General features: G+C 40.6%; 1 protein-coding gene across 1 annotated transcript in view; it reads right to left on the bottom strand.

Moving 5' to 3' along the window:
- Nucleotides 1–20,945, bottom strand: part of TM2D1 (TM2 domain containing 1) — a 37,249-nt gene extending 16,304 nt beyond the window's left edge. Inside the window, exons 1-5 of the mRNA XM_007522518.3 lie at nucleotides 20,767–20,945; nucleotides 19,252–19,326; nucleotides 14,323–14,431; nucleotides 8,919–9,010; nucleotides 1,162–1,235 (exon numbers count right to left, since the gene is read on the bottom strand). Coding sequence (XP_007522580.1) covers nucleotides 1,162–1,235; nucleotides 8,919–9,010; nucleotides 14,323–14,431; nucleotides 19,252–19,326; nucleotides 20,767–20,923 — 507 coding nt within the window. The 5' untranslated portion in view covers nucleotides 20,924–20,945. The remainder of the gene's footprint in view (nucleotides 1–1,161; nucleotides 1,236–8,918; nucleotides 9,011–14,322; nucleotides 14,432–19,251; nucleotides 19,327–20,766) is intronic.
- Between the last annotated feature and the right edge of the window lie 1,111 nt (nucleotides 20,946–22,056).

Below are 22,056 nucleotides of genomic sequence, written 5' to 3'. Positions count from 1 at the left end.
CCTCCTCACAATATGGCACCCTCCTCATGGTATGGTACCAAAAACCTCCATGGTTCTTACTTTTTTTTTTTAAAGTATACAAATAATAGCAAGCAGGCGGAATTGAGCAGCGGAAGTAACATAGGAGGAAAAAGAGCAAGCCTAATTATCGGGCAAGCCTAATCATCTACACGCGCTATCGACACACTTGAAGGCATTCCATAAGCAATCCATAAATGTTTACTGGAAGGTGACATTTGTTGTGATAAATTCATCTCTTTCTCTAATAATTGTCATGAGTTGGGCTGGCAAGATAGTGAAATTTTTTTTGCAAAAGACTTTCATGCCTAAGGTACTGAGGTTCAGGTTCAATCCTCAGCATCACCACTCATCGGAGATGAGCAGTGTTCTGGTAAAATAAAACAAAATTAAAATAAATAAAAGCTAAATCCTCATGAACTAATCACAGATTCAGCATAATTTAATAGAAAATATCTGGTGACGTTTAAATGTTCATAGCAGGAGAAAATGAGGCTAACACGTAACAGCAGCAATGAGTAACAGAAGAGGCCTGGGCATGCGCTTAATTCTATAGATTTGGGCTTGCCCGAGGCTAGTCCTACTCTTAGATTTTCAACACAGACCAGACTTTCTCTCTCTCTTTCTCTCTCCCTCTCTCTCTCTCTCTCTTCTTGGTTTAAGCTAGCTGGATTTCAGTTTCTACAAGCCACAGCCAAACAAGTGTGAAAGAAAATCTTGTTTCTGCCTCTACATGTCCTTACGTAGATATGAGATTCCCACAATATCCTATTTGAGAATTGACAATGTGGTTATGACCAGCAGGGACAGAAAAAGTGAATCTGAGAAGTTCAGCTCCTCTAAGAGATTCATAACACATACTGTATTCTGAGAAGTGAGCCAATAAAGAAATCTCTTTAGCTCAGTAGAATTCATACTTTAAACCATATTAGAGGATGGAAATCCTTTTTATATGATCTCCATATGTCTTTTAGAACTACTAATTCAGAGGACAGGTGCTACTTGGCAATATAAGAGCCAGATCCAAAGAAAAACTGAAAATTCATTCCTAAATGTTGTCTGTAGTAATTAAAAATATATCAGGAGACGAACATAAGACCATGTCTGAATGAAAAAGTAGTCCCTAGAGTGACACTAACTTACCTGCATGGAAATAAGGATGAAATCAATAAGGCTTCCAATTCCACAAAATCCTACAGTGCAAAACTTTAACAGACCTACAAGAGAAAGTCAGGTCACCTCCAACACGGAAAAGTCATGTACGGATTCACAAACGATTCTACCTCCCAATAAACTATTGTCTAACCAAAAACTCCACATATCAAAATAGAAAATTCACTCTGGAAATCAAACTTTTCTCTCTCTTTTAATTTTCTTGGGGGGAGGGGGTGGATTACTGGTTTAGAAATTATTCACAGTACAGTTGTAAAAACATGAGTACCACTTCTCATCTCCCCATGCATCTGAAGGTTTGGAACAGTTGAAGGACCTGCTATATTATTTTAATTCATTCAACTTAAAAAATGCACTTAGTCATTATTTTATTAATTCACTTAACATATGAGTATTAGTAATGGAAAATTTAAGTATAAACTTACACAATTTCTTAAAAGGTCTAAGGCAATAAAATCTTTAAATTTTAGCATGCCAGTTACAGAAAATCATTTAGTCTTTTGATCCTTATTTAACACACTATGTAATCCAAATTTTAACAAGTATTTATAGTAGAAATTTCAAATAAATATGGTTGAGGCACAGAAAGATCATGGGGGGGAGAACTATAGCATTTTATTTCCATAGCTCTGTTTAGCTCTGGTTAATGGTGGTACAGTGGACTGGATCTGCGACCACGAGAACCTGTGGCATGAGAGTTTCGTTGCATATGGTCCCCCACCCAGCTAACTCTGCTCTTAAATAAATTGTAGAATTTTGCTAGTTTTAAATTTTGCTAATTTAACCTAATTATCTTGAATTTATCCTGTTCTATGTATTTCATGTTGATTGACTCCACAATGAAAACCTCTCTGTGTGCTGTATGCACATTTAACGTGAATACTAAGAAGCTAGAATGAGTAACAGAGCAGAGAAACTAGGGCGTGGAGGACATGCCGGAAAAGCACGATGGTGAAATTAGAAGAGGCAGGTTGGGGGGAGGGTGGAGGTGGGATGAGTAATCTCTTTTCTATGCTTAAACTTGAGTGGCTTTCCAAACATCTCATTTCAGATATAAAAAAAATGGCTTGAAACAAGACTCTTCGTGAAAGGGTACTTCTAAGCATCAACTATACAAAGAGATGCCGCCTAAAAGTCTCCAGAGCAGACGACATCACCTCCTGCACACAATATGGAAATAGAATCAAAATATGGAGGTGCATTAGAGGATTTCCCGCTCCTTAACATTAAACATATAGCAGAACAATGTAAGTACTGGGATAACACACACTGCAAACAACTATAAAAACAGGATAAATTGTGTGTTTAGTTTTCTTCAAAACATTTTGTCATCTACCTACTATTTTATATTTGTTTACTTATTTGTCTCATGCCAGTCCAATGAAAGGGAAGAACTTTTATCTGTTTTACTCGCTATCGTATCTTTAGTATATATACCATTACCTGGGGCGTATTAGCTATTCAGATTTTGTTGAATGAATAGATAATTTCTCTCAGCCTTTGTTTCCTAAAAATTCCTATAATTTCTCCTGCACCCCATAATGACTCTGGTCCCATACTCCCAGAGGGTTAAAGAATAGGAGAGTGGGGAGTCGGGCTGTAGCGCAGCGGGTTAAGCGCAGGTGGCGCAAAGCACAAGGACTGGCATAAGGATCCCGGTTCGAACCCCGGCTCCCCACCTGCAGGGGAGTCGCTTCACAGGTGGTGAAGCAGGTCTGCAGGTGTCTATCTCTCTCCTCCTCTCTGTTTTCCCCTCCTCTCTCCATTTCTCTCTGTCCTATCCAACAACGACAACAACAATAATAACTACAACAATAAAACAACAAGGGCAACAAAAGGGAATAAATAAATAAAATAAATATTAAAAAAAAAAGAAAGAAAAAAGAAAACACTAATGGCCCCCAAATGTTTTATCTTTACCTGCTACTTTAAGGAAAAGTAACCATGTTCGAGCTTTTGCCCTTGAAATGCCCTCTTTATTTATTATTTATTTTCATTTGATAGAACAGAGAGAAATTGCGAGAGACAACTGTCATTGTTAATTGGTTTGTCTTTTAGTTTGCCTGTTTATCAGTGTTGTATACTTATACCTTGATTCCAGTCAACAGTGTACTAATGTGGTCCGGGAGTTGGTGCAGTGGATGAAATGTTGGTCTCTCAAGGACGAGGTCCAGAGTTTAATATCCGGCAGCACATGTACCAGAGTGATGTCTGGTTTCTTTCTCTCTCTCCTATCCTTCTCATTAATAAATAAATAAATAAAATCTTTTTTAAAAAAGAAATTTTTAATGGCAGTAGTATTTTAATTATTATTATTATTATTTTTTTAAATTTTTTAACCAGCACACTGCCCCACTCTGGTTTATGGTGGTGTGGGGGATTGAACCTGGGAACTAGGAACCTCAGGCGTGGAAGCCTGTGTATGTAACTATTACACTATCTCCTCCAGACAAAAGTAATCATTTTATTTGAAAACACCCAATTTCCTCAACCTTGCATTGTTAGTAAAATCTAAAATTTTATACAGAACATTCCCATTTTAAAAATGACACTGTAATTTTTACATGTAAGACCAGATTAGCTGGTAAAGCTAAACTTAGAATATTAATCCTCAACATTAAGATAGTAGACATAGGGAGTCGGGCAGTAGCGCAGTGGGTTAAGCGCAGGTGGCGCAAAGCGCAAGGACCGGCATAAGGATCCCGGTTCGAGCCCGAGCCCGGGGCTCCCCACCTGCAGGGGAGTCGCTTCACAAGTGGTGAAGCAGGTCTGCAGGTGTCTATCTTTCTCTCCCCCTCTCTGTCTTCCCCTCCTCTCTCCATTTCTCTCTGTCCTATCCAACAACGACAACAATAATAACTACAACACGGGCAACAAAAGGGAATAAATAAATGAATAAATATTTTTTTAAAAAAAGATAGTAGACATAGAGACCTGGGAAATAGCAGTGTTAAAAGTGGCGGATTCTCAAGCATGAAGTACTGACAAGAATCCCTGGCATTGCATGTGCCAGAGTGATGTTCTGGTTCGCTCTTTTCTCTCTTTCTCAGTAAAGAACAAATCTAAAAAAAAAAACAAAAAAAAAACTTGCATACAAGTAAGACAAATAAAAAATATCTGGACACTTCAAAAATTAAAAAGATTTTCAGTTAAAAATAGTGAATCTGACATGGCCACCTAGTTCTTCTTACTTCAAGATTCCACTGTAAGAAGATAAAGAGATGGAGGCAGGCTACCCCTCTCTGTCTTCCCCTCTCTCTCTGCACAGCGGGTTAAGCACAAGGACCAACGTAAGGATCCTGGTTCGAGCCCCCAGCTCCCCACCTGCAGGGGAGTCGCTTCACAGGTCTGCAGGTGTCTGTCTTTCTCTCCCCGTCTTCCCCTCCTCTCTCCTTTTCTCTTTGTCCTATCCAACAACGATGATATCAACAACAACAATATAACTACAACAATAAAACAAGGGCAACAAAAGGGAATGAATATTTTTTTTAAAAGGAAAACAAAGAGATTCTCAAGCCCCATAGATTAGAGATAAAGGGAGACAACAGCAATAAGAACTCCAAAGCTGTAAACAGACAAGTAAGTGACAACTTTCAACAAATCATATCCTGAGTTCATAGTCAAGATTGGTTACAGCATTGATTACAACAATAATAACTATGACAATAAAGCAACAAAGGCAACAAAAGGGAATAATTAAAAAAAAGAAAACTTGGAAATGGTATGCATGTACAAACTATTATATTGCTGTTAACTGTAAAACATAAATCCCCCAATAAAGAAATAAAATAAATAAATACATCAAGAAGTCTAAGAATCATCTAATAGAATAAATATGTAAACTACATTGACCACTCAGACTAAAATGTTTTAAAAGAGTACTTCTATTTTCCTCCTAACTTAGACGTTCTAAAAAATTAAAAATAATCCCCCCAAATTACATACATATATAATATTAAACACAAACACAGAGACACAGACTCACACACTCCTGTTCTCTTAGAGAGGACACAAAAGAAAATCAAGAACCAAGGTAGAGGAGTTCAGATGTATTCTCTTTTTTTTTAAAATATTTATTTTATTTATTGATTCCTTTTTGTTGCCCTTGTTATTTTATTGTTGTAGTTATTATTATTGTCGTTGTTGTTGGATAGGACAGAGAGAAATGGAGAGAGGAGGGGAAGACAGAGAGGGGGAGAGAAAGATAGACACCTGCAGACCTGCTTCACCACTTGTGAAACGACTCCCCTGCAGGTGGGGAGCCGGGGGCTCCAACTGGGATCCTTATGCCGGTCCTTGTGCTTTGCATCACCTGCGCTTAACCTGCTGCACTACAGCCCGACTCCCTGAGTTCAGATGTATTCTATGAATCACCACGGTGTTTTACTTTTCATGATGAACCTACTTTCTCCATCCATTTACCTGTCAGCTTAAAAAGTAGTTAAATTAAATGCTTTTTATTTTGGCAACTCAGTACAGATTGCGTGATTTTCAGCTGTGCTGGGGAAGGCAGGCTGCTGTGACAAATGGTCTAACATTGTGGTAACGCTCTCAGACCACTGTCCGTCTCTTCTTAGCAACTGCCACCAGTCTTTCTTCACTCTAAACCATTTCCCACAATTCTTTATTACTGTTGCTATTAACTTAATTATCTTTATGTATTTATTTATTGGAGACAGCCAGAAAGTGAAAGGAAAGGGGGTGACAGAAAGGGAAAGAGACAGAGAGACACCTGCAGCCCTGCTTCATCACTCACAAAGCTTTCTCTCCTGGGGGGGCTTGAACCTGGGTCCTTGTGCACTGTAACGTGTGCGCTTAACCAGGTGCGCCACCACCCAGCCCCTCCACAATTCTTCTTCTTGAAATATCATCTTCCTGAATATCATCTTCCTGAAATTAATATCATCTTCCTGAAATTAAATCTAAGCATGACATTCCTCTGCTTAGAAACTTTTGTGGTTTCGGATGTTTAAGAGTAAAGTCCTAACTCCACAGTAAGAAATTCTCAGCTTTTTTCCAGTGAGACTGCAGACTGCCTCTGCCATCACTTTTCATGTCCTGCCATCTGTCTTTCAGTAACATAGACGACATGGTCATACCTCCAACACTCACGTTCTTTCAGACCCTGCTGTCCCTACACATACTGCTCCCTTTAACACTCAACATCTCTGTAATGCTGTCCCTTCTTGAAAACCTGTTCAAATATCACCTTGTCAAAGTGTTCCTTCATACCTCAGAGCTAACTAGATCAATTCCTTTTTCATGGTGTTGTTGTTGTTGTTATTATTATTATTATTTTAACCAGGACACTGATTCAGCTCTGGCTTATTGTGGTAAGAGGGATTGCTCGGACATCTGGTGTCTCAGGCATGAGAGTCCTTTTTGTGTAAAACTCTGTAACCTCCCCAGCTCACATGAGCCCTCTCAGGTGGCTCTGTGAGAGAGCTCTCACAGACTGTTCTGTCAGCGCCTTTCCTCTTTATTTCCTTTTATCCTACATGGGCTGTGATCATCATCATTTCCGGAGAACTTAGTTTTTTAGATAAAAGGTAGTAAATACCAGGTACATGTGCATGACTAACAAGTCTGTTCTGTTTTCTATTTATGATCTTGACACTGGGCTCCAGGTATGGATATCAGATACATCGTTCCTACCCATCCTAGTGGATCTCTAGTGGGTAGTAACATAAGAATAAGATTCTCTTTGCTATGTGGGAAGAACATTCAGAAACTTCACATTTGCTCAGCGATGGGTTAATATAGATGCAGAGTTACTACAATAAATAAAGCATTATCTCTTAAGGCAGGAAATTTGGGTTCAAATTCAGGTCAGTAGCTGAGTGTCCTTGGGTAAATCTCTTAACCTCATGACAATTTCTCTATCCATAAAACAAAGATGATAACAACAGATACGTCACAGCATAAAGAAAGTAAGGCTTTCAGAGTGAATAAATCCTTTAACATCTCTAGGGACAACTTCCCTCCCTACCTGCTAAAGAAGATTTTTAAAAGAGGAGTAACTGGGGCCAGGTCATTGATTAATGGTTCAAGCCCCTAGTCCCCATCTTCAGGGGGAAAGCTTCTTGAGTGGTGAAGCAGGGCTGCAGTTGACTCTCTGTCTCTCTCCTTCTCTATCTCCCCCTCCCCTCTCAATTTCTCTTTGTCTCTATCCAATAAATAAATGAGAAAAGATTTTTAAAAGACATGATAAACTTGGGAGTCAGGCGGTAGGGTAGTTAGCGCAGCGAGTTAAGCACACGTGGCGCAAAGCACAAGGCCCAGCGTAAGGATCCCAGTTCGAGCCCCCGGCTCCCCACCTGCAGGGGAGTCACTTCACAAGCGGTAAAACAGGTCTGCAGGTGTCTGTCTTTCTCTCCCCCTCTCTGTCTTCCCCCTCCTCTCTCCATTTCTCTCTGTACTATCCACAGCAAGGACATCAATCATAACTACAACAATAAAACAACAAGGGCAACAAAAGGGAATAAAAAATAAATATTAAAAAAAAACACGATAAACTCAGAGTTATAAGGCTTAAATGGAGCATTGTTTAAAGAAACGCTATTATCAAATGTGAATAGTTTCCATAAGCGTTAACATCTATGACAAACATGGAGATCACAGTCAGGAAGGTGGTGCAAGAGGAATGCTAACAGACATTAAAGTCACACTCATACCAGCTCATGATGCCCGTCAAAGTTCTAACCCCAATCTCTCCTGAAAGAAACAATTCCCCAGGGAAAATCGGAGAGAGGCTCAAGTTGAAGGACAGCCATTTTTTTTTCTTTTGTAGAGATAGGTTATTTACTCATAAAGGACTTATTAAACATCCACTATGTGCCCCAGAAATAGCAATGACAGTTCAAGCCTACTGCCATGCCTACACTATCTTGAATGAGTGCTTTCATAAATACAGGAAAAATCAGTATTCCTTCCACAGGGCCATTGGCCCGCCTGCAAAGTCAGTATTTCTTTTATATATATATATATATATATATATATATATATATATATATATATAAATTTTTAAAAATATTTATTTATTTATTTATTCCCTTTTGTTGCCCTTGTTTTATTGTTGTAGTTACTGATGTCATTGTTGGATAGGACAGAGAGAAATGGAGAGAGGAGGGGAAGACAGAGAAAGGAGAGAAAGAAAGACACCTGCAGACCTGCTTTACCGCCTGTGAAAACGACCCCCCTGCAGGTGGGGAGCCGGGGGCTCAAACTGGGATCCTTACACTGGTCCTTGAGCTTTGTGCCACGTGCGCTTAACCCGCTGCGCTACTGCCTGACTCCCAAGTCAGTATTTCTTATCCAAACCAAACTGTGGAGCCAACTGTGAACTCTAAATTCACACAAGGAAGTAACAATTCCACTCCACTTACATGGAACTTCAAAATATTAATACTATGCAGAGATTGATCTACAAAAATATATACACGTGTCTATAATACAATTTTTTAAGATTTTTTTTTTTTTTTTTTTTTTTTTGGCACCAAAGCAAAGGACTCTGGAGGAAGAAGGGATGGAACTGGGTGGAGAGAACTTTAGGGTCTGGTGCATGAGAGTGGAAAATCAGATAAGTTTCAGATGAAACTGTCTTTCAGACAGTTATCCCAGGAGATGAAAAACTCTTATCCATGAGTCACAACTGGTCTGTAAACCACTGTCCCTCCAACAAAATGATTAAAAGAAACAAGTCTTTTTATTTAATGTAAAATACTTACCCAAGGCAGGATATCCAAGGTAAAATCGATCTGCTCCCAGCCATCCAAGAAAAAGGGACAGTGCAACTGCTACTTTATATGAATAGCCATTTCTGCACAAAATTAGAACCTGGGTGTCAGAGTCATGTCCCTTTAGTATGCAATCATTGCCTTTAACTAGTTCATTTGTTCATTGTTCATTCGTCTATTCAATTAATACCTTTTGGTTATCATCCATTGTGTGCCAGGCATTAAACCAGTTATTGAGATAAACAAGAGACAGAGATACTCATCTGTTAAAAAGCTTACAATATAAGGCAGCAGACAATAAACGAATACATCCTAAAAGTTAATTACATAGGCTGTGGAGACAGCATAATGGCCACCCAAGAGACTTTCATGCCTCAGGTTCTGGGAACCCAAGTTTAATTGGCAGCACTAACATAAGCCAGAGCTAACAGTGCTCTCATCTCTTTCTCTCTCATTAATATAAAAATACATAAAATAAAAAGTTAATTATATATTGGGTCAGGAAGCCAGCTGAGGCACTGTGCTCGCTTTGTCATGGGCACTGCCCAGGTTGGCGGCGTATGGCCCCCAATGCACTGCGGGAACCCTCCAGTGCCGTAGTGTCTTTCTCTGTCTTGGTCCTCCTATGAGAAAAGTTGCCCATGAGCAATACAGCCCTAGTGCCAACCAAGGAAAGGGAAGCAGGGTGGGAGGGAGAGAAAAGAATAAATCTCACTCAGAAGGTGGTACTGAGCAAAGATCTGAGGGAGGTTAAGTAGTCATGACTCGCAGTGAGGGAAGAGTACTCAAGAAGAAACTCCTGTCAGAAAGGCAATGTATTCACATATCTGAGGCTAGTAAGGAGGTCATTGTGGTGGTCTGGAAGATGGCGCAGTGGATAAAACATTGGACTCTCAAGTACAAGGTCCAGAGTTCAATCCTTAGCAGCACATGTTCCAGAGTGACGTCTGGTTCTTTCTTTCTCTCCTATCTTTCTCATTAATAAATGAATAAACATCTTTTAAAAAAGAATAAAAGGTCCTGTAGAGGAACAGAATGAAAAGAAGGCAGAATAGTAGAAGATGAAGTCAGAAAAGTAACAAACAAGTGGTGGAGATAACAGCATAAAGGTTATGCAAACAGACTCTCTTGCCTGAGGCTCTAAGGCCCAGGTTCAATCCCCCACACATCACCATTAGCCAGGGATGAGCAGTGCTCTGGTAGAAAAAAGAAAGAAAGAAAGAAAGAAAGAAAGAAAGAAAGAAAGAAAGAAAGAAAGAAAGAAAGAAAGAAAGAAAGAAAGAAAGAAAGAAAGAAAGAAACAAGAAAGGCATACCATGGAAAAACCATTGGAAAGGTTTTTTCCTCTGAAAGGAATGTGAAAGTTGCGGGGTTTTAAACAGAGGTGCCATATGATAAGCCTCAGTTTCTCCCTCCCTCCCTCCCTTCCTTCCTTCCTTACATTATCATGCTCCAGGGTTATCGCTGGATGAATCCACCACTCCCAGTAGCCACCCTCCCCACTCCCCTGCTTAATTCAGTGCATAATTAATGACAGAGAGAAGTTGAGAGGGAAGGGAGAGATAGGGAGGGAACGAAACAGAAAACCAGAAAACCGTGGTACTTCCTATACTGCTCATGAAGCTTCCCCCTGCAGATGGGGAGTAAGGGCTCAAACCCGGGTCCCTGCACAAGGCAGCATGTGCACTTAACCAGCCTTGGATTCCTAAAAGATCACTCTTGCTGCAGTTCTGAAAATAGCCGGTAAGGCGATATTTGTGAGTTACTGTCAATGCTCACCAACCAACCACTCCAAAACTCAGCAGCTGACAATAGCCAGTTACTCTCACGTGGGTAGCTTTCAATTGACTGTGGTCCATCTCATCTAGGCTGAGTGAGTTCAGCTGAAGATTCTACTCCAGGCTGAAGTTGGCCTGGGGCAGGGGAGACAGCACAATGCAAATAGACTCTCATGCCTGAGGCTCTAATGTTCCAAATTCAATCCCCCACACCACCATAAGTCAGAGCTGAGCAGTGCTCTGGTAAAAAAAAAAAAAAAAAGGAAAGAAAAAGAAAGAAAAAGCATTACCCTCCCTTTAGCCACACCTCCAAGCCAACAAGTCTGTGTGTTTGTGTTTGTTTGCAGTGCCGAGTATTATACGTGGCCAGTATAAACAGATGTGTGGCTTGCGGCTCAATCAGATATGATGATCAGACTTCAGTTTTTAGAGAACTGAAGTTGTGAATGCAGTTATAAAATGACTGTGAAACAAAGCAGTGCAGGTTTAGTCAACTGTTAGTATTAGATGTGGTATGTAAAAGAATATGGTGATAAGGTTATAGAAGGATATGTAAAATGGAAAGGACAGTGAAAAAAGAACTTAACAGGTGGTCCGAGAGGTGGCACAGTGGATAAAGCACTGGACTATCAAGCATGAGGTCCTCAGTTTGATCCCCTGCAGCATGTGTACCAGTAATATCTGGTATTTCTCTCTCTCTCCTCCTACCTTTCTCATTAATAAATAAATAAAATCTTAAAAAAAAAAAAAAAAGAACTTAGCAGTGAACCCATACACAACAACTAAAGAGAAGCCGGCTCTAATACAAAATCTTCTGATAATGGAAATGACAGATCAACGTAACTGGTTTTCATTTGTTTTGACTCTTACCATTACCTGTGTGAGGGCAGGTTTCTAAGTACTAGAGCAGAGCTGCAGGTCTCTCTTTCTCAATCCCTTCTTTCTACTTCTCTGTCTCTTATCATAAAAAGTAAAGGAAACAAAGCACAAGGACCGGCGTAAGGATCCCGGTTCGAGCCCCCGGCTCCCCACCTGCAGGGGAGTCGCTTCACAGGCGGTGAAGCAGGTCTGCAGGTGTCTGTCTTTCTCTCCCCCTCTCTGTCTTCCCCTCCTCTCTCCATTTCTCTCTGTCCTAACAATGACATCAATAACAACAATAACTAAATAAATAAATAAAATTAAATAAATAAATAAAATTAAATTTAAAAAAATTTTTAAAAAGTAAAGGAAAATACTAAGTCATGCTTTTAGAACAAAGCAGAAATATAGAAGTAAAATGAGAATTTTACTGTAGCAATACCAATGAGCCAGCTTAAAGTCTTGCACTATGGTAGTACAAAGAACTTGCATGCAAGAGGCCACAGATACAAACCCCAGCACCACCAACAGCCAGAGCTGAGTGGTACCCTGATTTAAAAGAAGAGGGGGGGAGAAGCAAGAGAGCTCACTTGAATCGTGTGCTGCTTTGCTATGTGCGTTACACAGGTTCCAGTTCAGCTTCCACCACACTAAAGGATGCTCCAGTGCTTGATCTCACTGCCTCTCGGTATCTTTAAGCAGCGGGCGTAAGGATCCAGGTTCCAGCCCCTGGCTTTCCACCTGCAGGGGAGTCGCTTCACAGGCGGTGAAGCAGGTCTGCAGGTGTCTGTCTTTCTCTCTCCCTCTCTGTCTTCCCCTCCTCTCTCCATTTCTCTCTGTCCTATCCAACAACAATGACATCAATAACAACAATAATAACTACAACAACAATAAAACAACAAGGGCAGCACAAGGAAAAATAAATAAAATTTTTTTAATAAGTATTTTAAAAAAATGAAAGAAAAGAAACAAACAGGGGCCGGGTGGTGGTACACCTGGTTAAGTGCACAAACTTTCACAAGCAAGAAGCGGGGTTCAAGCCCCTGCACCCCACCAGCAGGGGTCATGCTGCACAAGTGGTGAAATAGGTCTACAAGTATCTTTTTCTCTCCTCTATCTTCCCCATCTCTCTCAATTTCTCTCTGTCCTATAAAGTAAAATAAAAAAGAAAGAAAAGGGAGGGGCAGGAGGTGGCGCACCTGGTTAAGCACAAGGACCCAGGTTCAAGCCCCTGGTCCCCCACTCGCAGGGAAAAATCTTCACGAGTGAAGTAGGGCTGCAGATGTCTGTCTCTTTCCCTATCTACCTCCTCTTCCTCTCTCAATTTCTCTATCCAATAATAAATAAATGAAAATACAGTTTTCAAAAAACTAAAAAAATAAAATAAAATAATGCCACTGGGAGCGGCAAATTCATGGTGCCAGCACCAAGCCCCAGTGTCAACCCTGAAGGCAAAAAAAAAAAAAAAAAAATCCTTTAATGAGACTATTCCTAACAAAATGAAGTTATTTGTGTTAACATCTCTCTCTCTCTCTCTCTCTCTCTTTTCCCCCTCCCCTGAAGGCAGAGGTTCAGGCTTGAATCTGAATCATGAACATGGCAAAGCAGCTTACTACCCAAGTGAGCTATCTCACTGGCCCTATCTTAATATTCCAAACTAATGACTTTAGAATTCTATTTAACGGGAGTTGGGCAGTAGCGCAGTGGGTTAAGTGCACGTGGCGCAAAGCACAAGGACCTGCTCAAGAGAATCCCGGTTCGAGCCCCGGCTCCCCACCTACAGGGGAGTCGCTTTACAGGTGGTGAAGCAGGTCTGCAGGTGTCTGTCTGTCTTTCTCTCCTCCTCTCTGTCTTCCCCACCTCTCTCCATTTCTCTCTGTCCTATCCAACAACGACGACATCAACAACAACAACAGTAATAACTACAACAATAAAAAAACAACAAGGGCAACAAAAGGGAATAAACAAATAAATATTTTTTAAAAAATTCCATTTAACATCATTCACTATCCATATCTACTACAAAAAAAAAACCATGTTTCAAAATTCCCTTAGTAAACAAATGATTAATAATTTGTTTTTAATACTATATTTAATATACAATTGGGGGTAAGTATCATAATGGTATATAAAGAGCCCCTGATGCCTGAGGCTCCAAAGCCCTAGGTTCAGACCCCACTCTCCCCACCCCTGCACCACCATAAGCCAGAGCTAATAAGTGCCCTGGTAAAAACAATAAAAAAAAAAACCCCAAACAAACAAATAAGATAATTATACAATCCCCAGTCTGAATCTGCACACTGGAAACTAATTTGACAGGGCACAGGGCTACTCATAATCTTTCTGTATCCCACATGGTTGCTAGTTGCTCTCGTAAAATAGTATCCATATTGGGGAGCTGGTGGTGGTGCACCTGGGTAAGTGCGCATATTACAATGTGTATGATCCAGGTTCAAGTCCCCAGTCCCCACCTGCAGGGGGAAAGCTTTGTAAGTGGTGAAGCAGTGCTGCAGGTATCTCTCTGTCTCTCCCCTTCTATCTCCCCCTTCCCTCTCAATTTCTTGCTGTCTCTATCCAATAAATAAATAAAAATAATTAAAAGAAATAGTATCCATACTTAAAATGAAACTTTACTGAAACAGTAAACGTACAAAAGCTACATAAATGAAGACTTCCCCCTAAAGTATCGCTTTAGTCCATTCAATCAAGGAATAATACAGACATGTGATACAAACTCTAGCCTCAGTAATTGTACTTACACGTTTCGGCAAGGTATGGGCTTGTAAAAACCAACTTCTTTTCCAGTAAAGTGTGTTTCATTACCACCATAATCCTTACAAATTATATTGGGTGCTGGAAGACATGCAACTAAAGGCAGAAATAGGTATAAAAATGTTATTATTATGGGGTAGGGAATGTATGCAGTTATTCAAGATCAGTATAGCACAGGGCTGGGTGGCGGTGCACCCACTAGAGCACACACACGACCATATATGGTGGATTAGTGCTGCAGGGAGCTCTTTTCCCTCCCCACCTCTCTATTTTCAGTGTCTATCAGGAATAAAAGAAAAAGGAAGGGAGGGGAGGGAAGGGAAGGGGAAAGAAGGGAAGGGGAAAATAGTCACTGAAAATAGTCGAGTCATCCTGCAAGCACAGAGTCCAACTCTGGTGGCAAAAAATATATAAATATATAAATAAATATATATTTATAAATTTATATATATATAAATAAATTCGCAAAGAACACAAGAAGATGTAACAAACCTCCTTCCAAAATAGTTAACAACTGACATGAAACTTTAATATAGACAGGAGAGTCTATATATAGGGCTGGAGAGAGAGCATACTGGTTGTGCAAAAAGACGTTCATGCCCAAGGCACCACAGATCCTAGGTTCAAACTCCAGTACCACAACAACAAGAGCTAATCATTGCTCTGGGTTTAAGAAAAAAAAAAAAAATTATAGATATATATAAAACAAGTTAAGACCAAGATGATATAGGGCTAAGGAGACAGCATATTGATTATGCAAAAGACTTTCACGCCCAAGGCCCTGAGGTCCCAGGTTCAATCCCCAGCACAACCATAAACCACAACTGAGCAGTACTCTGGTCTTTTTCTCTCAGTACCTTTCTCTGCCATCTCTTTCATTAAAAGAATAAATTAATGCTTTTTTTCTTAAAAAGAATAGTACAGTATAGTGATCACAAAAATGTGAGCATCTTGCCATATGAGACTCAATACATGATCTATCAGGCTCAATTCCTTACTTCTGATAAAGATGACATGAAGGAACTTTACAGTATCACTGTCCTTTACTTCATCTTTAAGATAAAGAATAATTCTCTAATGCTGGAAGCTCACTGATTTCTTAAATTTTAACATAATTGGATCTTATATTTTCTGTTTATATCAACTTTTTAAATTTTTATTTTATGTATTCCCTTTTGTTGCCCTTGTTGTTTTATTGTTGTAGTTATTTATGTTGTCATTGTTGGATAGGACAGAGAGAAATGGAGAGGAGGGGAAGACAGAGAGGGGGAGAGAAAGACAGACACCTGCAGTCCTGCTTCACTGCTTGTGGGGAGCTGGGGGCTCAAACTGGGATCCTTAGACTAGTCCTTGCACTTTGCACATGCGTTTAACCCGCTGCGCCGCTGACTGACTCCCAACAACTTCTTTTAAAGAATTTACTTATTTTAAAGAATTTATTTATTCATGAGAAAGATATGCGGAGAGAAAGAACCAGATATAATTCTGGTACATGTGCTCCTGGGAATTGAACTCAGGATCTCATGGTTGAGAATCCAATGCTTTACCCACTGTACCACCTCCCAGACCACTATATCAACTTTTTTTTTTTTAAGGTTTTATTGCCCTTGTTTTTCATTGTTGTTGTAGTTATTGTTACTGATGTCATCATTGTTAGATAGGACAGAGAGAAATGGAGAGAGGAGGGAAAGACAGAGGGGGAGAGAAAGACACCTGCAGACCTGCTTTACCGCCTGTGAAGTGACACCCCTGCTAGTGGGTTTAAAGTTTTATTTATTTATGAGAAATATAGGAGGAGAAAGAACCAGACATCACTCTGGCACATGTGCTGCCGGGGATTGAACTCGGGACTTCATGCTTGACAGTTCTTCTTCTAGCGTTTGCCAATGACAGTTCAAAGCCCTATCACTGCGCCACCTCCCAGACTACATATATCAATTCTTGTAGATAACAGCTGGCATAAACTTTTGTTTATTCTCTCTAGGATCTGATACTGTACACATAGTAAATATGCAAATTTGGGGAAATATACCTAATGACTATGCAAAAAGACTTTCATGCCTGAGTCTTCAAGGTGTCAGGTTAAATCCTTAGCGCCACCATAAGCCAGAGCTGAGCAAAGCTTTTGTAAAATAAAATGAAATAAAACAGAAATTGGCAAGTTTTTATATTCACTCATACCCTAGATGGCATGACAGTAAAAGGAAGTAACTCTTACACGGATTACTACGAGTCAGTCAGGTATGGTCTGGAAGCCGGTAGAATCTCAAAGTCTCAAGAACTTGGGAATGAGAATGACCTAGTTGTGCGCTGTCTTTCATATTCTTGGATTCTCTGTAGATAAAAACAGCATGAGTCACCTACATCGGGACAACTGGTATAGTTCATAGCACCTAGGAAGGAGGTAAAGGTCCTAGAAAGAAGCTACTCCAGACCCAAAGTGGCCACTGATGATGACGGCTTTGGCCATGCCAACAGTTAGGCTCTGGCGGCAAATACTGACCAGTATCTCTGTAAAGTTAAGTCACCAGGGACAAGAAAAGTGTCCAAAGATTAATGATGGGGGGTTAAGCGCACGTGGCGCAAAGCACAAGAACCGGCCTAAGGATCCTGGTTCGAGCTCCCGGCTCCCCACCTGCAGGGGAGTCCCTTCACAGGCGGTGAAGCAGGTCTGCAGGTGCCTGTCTTTCTCTCTACCTCTCTGTTTTCTCCTCCTCTCTCCATTTCTCTCTGTCCTATCCAACAGCAACGACATCAACAACAACTACAGCAATAAAACAAGGGCAACAAAAGGGAATAAATAAAAAAGATCAAAGATCAATTATTTTGTGAACATTTACAATTATATCATCCCCATGAGGTATTCCTGAAGTCCTCTTGGACAGGCTAGGGAGACAGCATAGTGGTTATACCAAAGACTTCCATGCCTAAGACTCTGAGGTCCCAGGTTCAATACCAGCACTACCATAAGCCAGAGCTGAGCAGTGTTCTGTCTTTTTCTCTGTATCCTTCTCATTAAAATAATACAATATATTTTTTAAAGTCTTCTTATAGGAGGTGGTGGTGCATCTGGTTGAGTGCACGTTACAATGTGCAAGGCCCTCTCAGTTCCAGCCCCTGGTCCCCACCTGCAGGGAGGAAAGCTTCACAAATGGTGAAGCAAGGCTGCAGGAGTTTGTCTCTCTCCCTCTCCCTTCTCAATTTCTGGCTGTCTCTATTCAATAAAGATATGGAAGTTGGGCGGTAGCACAGCGGGACAAGCGCATGTGGTGCAAAGTGCAAGAACCGGTGTAAGGATCCCGGTTTGAGCCCCCAGCTCCCCACCTGCAGGGGGGTCGCTTCACAGGCGGTGAAGCAGGTCTGCAGGTGTATCTTTCTCTTCCCCTCTGTCTTCCCCTCCTCTCTCCATTTCTCTGTCCTATCCAACAATGACAACATCAATAAAAAAATTAAAAGACACAAGGGTAGCAAAAGGGAAAATAAATATTTTTTAAAAATTTAAAAAAAAAGAAAAAAGGGAGAAAGGATGGATGGAAGAAAGGAAGGGGGGTAGAGAAGGAGATAACTAAGGCATACTTATAACAATCACCATACTGTTTTCATTTGTTCTTCTTTTTAATTTTGTTTACCAGAGCACTGCTCAGCTCTGGCTTTTCCCCCTTCCTTTCTCCCTCTCTCTTTTTTTTTTTTTTAAAAAAAATTTTTAATATTTATTTTCCCTTTTGTTGCCCTTGTGTCTTTTTATTTTTTTTTTTTATGGTGGTGTGGGGGATTGAACCTGGGACTTTGGAGCCCCAGGCATGAGAGTCTCTGCATAACCATTAAGTTACCCACCCCCACCCACCATATGGTTTTCATTTTATTTTTTTTAATCAGAGCACTGCTCAGCTCTGGCTTATGGTGGTGCAGGGGATTGAACCTGGAACTTTGGAGCCTCAGGCATGAGAGTCTCTTTGTATAACCATTATGCCATCTACCCCTGCCCACCATATGGTTTTCAAACGTAGATGCCTAACACTTTGTAAAGTATATAAAATGGTGGTGTGTGTGTGTGTGTGTGGGGGGGGTTGTTAACAGCAGATCACCAAGCAGGGTACCTTCATGCCATGCACTTGACCCAGGTTCAAGCCACTGCAGGACCTGGCAGGTGCTCTGGCAACAGAGAAAGCTTTAATAGTGTGTCCTTTCTTCCTCTCACTGTCTTCCTATGAGTGGAAAAAAGTGGCCCAGAGTGATGAAGTACAACATGCATAAGGCCCTGGCTCCAGTAGGGGGAAAAAAAAAAATTTACAACATGAGTGGCATAACTTCACTGCATACAAGGACCTGGGTTCAAGGCCCCAGTCCCCACTTGCAGGGTGGGAAGCTTCACAAGCAGTAAAGCGGTGCTGAAGGTGTTTCTCTTCCCTCTCAATTTCTTTCTACCTAAAAAAATGAATAAAATATTAAAATAACTTCACTGGACTTTATTGTCTCATTTTAACTTCTCTTGCCACTGAATATTTCACAATTATTTTTATTATTACTCATATTAAAAAGTCGTGCATAAAATGAGAAAAATAAAACTAGTATACAGTTTTTAAAAATTATATTTATTTTATTGAGAGAGGTTCACAGAAAGAAAGACCAGAGCACTGTTCAGCTCTGGTTGGGGATTCAATCTGGGACCTTAGAGCCCCAGGCAGGAAAGTCTTTTGCAGTCATTATGCTATCTCCCCAGCCCATGGTTTTTGTTTGTTTGTTTGTTTTGTTTTTTAATTAAACACTAGCAATCACTAGCTAGTTCTCCAGTTTTAAATTCAGAAACTAAATAATGTTATAAAGGAAAAACACGCTACTTATTTGCAGTGATCATACATAGATCTAAGATATAGTGACTGAAACTTTATTTTTACAAATGTTTCTAGAAGTCTTACCATGAGCTGTGTAGTTCGTACAATTAAATGGTTCTTGGGTGGCATCATTTATTTTCGGACCTTTACAAATATATTTATGAAAAGTCAAGGAAATATAAATTATCGTCATTCCAACATAAACAGTACTGCCTTTAATAGTTGCTGTTACATACTGGTTTATATTCACATGTAAAGAGAGACTGCTAGTTGGTCAACTACAGCAAATATACTTTTAACATCATTAGATAATAACTGAACATTAATTTACTATAGAGGAAGTACTAACTTACTATCCTGTGGAAATAACTTCTATACAGTACTCTGTGTAATATAATAATTTAATATCTTATGTCATGTTTACACGACGAAGAGGCCTTCAGTTATCTTCATCACTTCAGAGTCATTCTCCCCAGTCACTTCACTCCATAGTCCAAAAAACCCAAATGTTCATATTGGCCAATTATTAAAATTATTCTGACATTTTTGACAAGAAAAACAATTCAAGTTATTAGTTTAGTGTTTCTCAATTCCAAATACTCAGCAAATTAGACTTCACAAACATCTAATAGATGACTAACTCTCAAGTAAAATAAAAATACTATGAGAGATTTTTTTTCAATTCTATCTCATAGAATCATAGCTCTCTCATCTATTAAAATGTTTATTTGTTCAACAATTTGCATAGCAATAACTCCTTATGTACAAAAATATCTACTTTGAAATGCATTTCTCACTTCATCTGCTTCCTCCCTTTATCAGAGGTGGATTAAATGAACAGATCCACATAACCCACTTAGCACAGTTCCTTTATGTGCAACTTATCACGTAAGTGATTTATCAGGGGCCAGGGAGTGGTGTATCAGGTTGAGCGCACACATCACAGTGCACAAGGACCCAGGTTTAAGGCCTTGGTCTCCACCTGCAGGAGAGGGAAGCTTCACTGGTGGTGAAGGAGGGCTGCAAGTGTCTCTCTCTCTCTCCCCTTCTCCACTCAATTTCTGTCCTATCAAATAAAAAATAAAATTTGTTAAATGATTTACCTATACAACTTTCATTATTAGTTTAGTTTTTTTGTTAAGATAACATTGTACAGTTCCACACCACATCCACCACTAAAGCTCTGTTTATCTCCACTCTCCCAAAAATAACCACCTATACAAATTTCAGTGTCACAACAGGCCTCTAAGTTGGAACCATGGCTATCAACATAATCAACTCAAGAGGAATCAATTTTAAACTGCATTACATATATTTATGTATATAATGGTCATATACATATATGTAGTGGTCCGGGTGTCTGTGGGACATGTAATAGTTTTATATACAGTGGATCAGAAGAGGAAGCACCCCCCGAGCAGTAAAACCCCCTGGAAATCACCGCAGTGCACCCAGCCCCTTCCACCCCGCTGCTCTCTGCAGGCCGAGCCACCCGGTCGTCAGGGGCCTGGGGTCCGAGCTCATCCATTACAACCCCCGTGCGGGCCACTCGCCACTCCACATCCACCGCCCCCTCGGGGGCTCCTCGCAGAGGATATTGTCCCACTTTAAGGTCCTCGCACTTAAGCGTCTCTTCGCCGGCGGTGGCGGCAGCTGCCCAAGGTCCCGCGGTGACGGATACGATGCACAGGACACCCAAGAGCTGGGCGGCCGCAGACTCCGCAGAAGCCGAGCCGAAGGGCCTGGAGGCCGCCATGCTGGCCACTCACAGGTCCCTCCCCCCCGGCGCGGCTTCCGGTTCCGCCTTCGCCGCCAGTGGGCGGAATAGGGGCGGGGAAAGGCAAACTCTTAAAGGGACAGTGCATCTCTCCAGGCAGGTTCCCTAGGCAGGCTGTTGCAGGGGTCAGGGTGGGGTGCCAGAGTGTGGGTGGGGATGAGGGTGCTGAACAAAACCAAAGGCTTGTATGCATCCCCAGCATCGAATAAGCCAATGGATACCATGGTTCTCTCTTCCTCCTCTCTCCACCTCTTCCCCCTTCTCTCTCTCTCTGTCTTCTATTCTATGTCCCACAGACACCCAGACCCCTAGTCCTGATAGGAATTGAGTTTATAGGTAATGTACCAGACTGAAAATAAACGCTGGAAGTCATGTGTATTGGTGTACTGAACTACTTGATATTTGGAATAAAACTGATCTTAACCGCATTTCAGGATCTTGTGCATTCACTAACTATAAGAATGTGTGAAAAGCCAATGTGGAACAGAGCTTAAGGACTGTGTCTCAAAAAAAAAAGTATATTTCTTTTCTTTTTATAGATTTTATTTATTAATGAGAAAGATAGGAGGAGAGAGAAAGAACCGAACATCACTCTGGCACATGTGCTGCCAGGGGATGAACTCCGGATCTCATGCTTGAGAGTCCAAGGCCCTGTCCACTGCGTCACCTCCCGGACCACAGGGTAGGTATATTTCTTTATGTTTAGTAATGGCATTTTAGATGTGGAAGTGAATAGTTGGAAGATTTTTCCTTCCAGTCTTCATTTCAAATTTCTGTAAATTTTAAAAGTTTCATAGTGATAATGGTTATACTGAACAAAATGCACCTTTGTTAGTAACATTTAATCTCTTCCTCTAAAGATAATGTATTATAAGTAGCATTTTGAAATAGGACGTGAAACTATATACTTTTCAATAGTTCCTAAATCAGTTTTTCAGTACTACTATGCTTTTAAAAAATCAAAACATTGGCAGTGGGTTAAGCGCACGTGGTGCAAAGCACAAGGGAGGGCTCAAGGATCCGGGTTCGAGCCCCCGGCTCCCCACCTACAGGGGGAGTCGCTTCACAAGCGGTGAAGCAGGTCTGCAGGTGTCTGTCTTTCTCTCCCCCTC

This window comes from Erinaceus europaeus, chromosome 13 (assembly GCF_950295315.1).
Source record: "Erinaceus europaeus chromosome 13, mEriEur2.1, whole genome shotgun sequence".
In the NCBI taxonomy this organism is placed as follows: domain Eukaryota; kingdom Metazoa; phylum Chordata; class Mammalia; order Eulipotyphla; family Erinaceidae; genus Erinaceus; species Erinaceus europaeus.
Note: the sequence above shows the minus strand (reverse complement) of the source record. Positions and strands in the feature narration are given on the sequence as shown.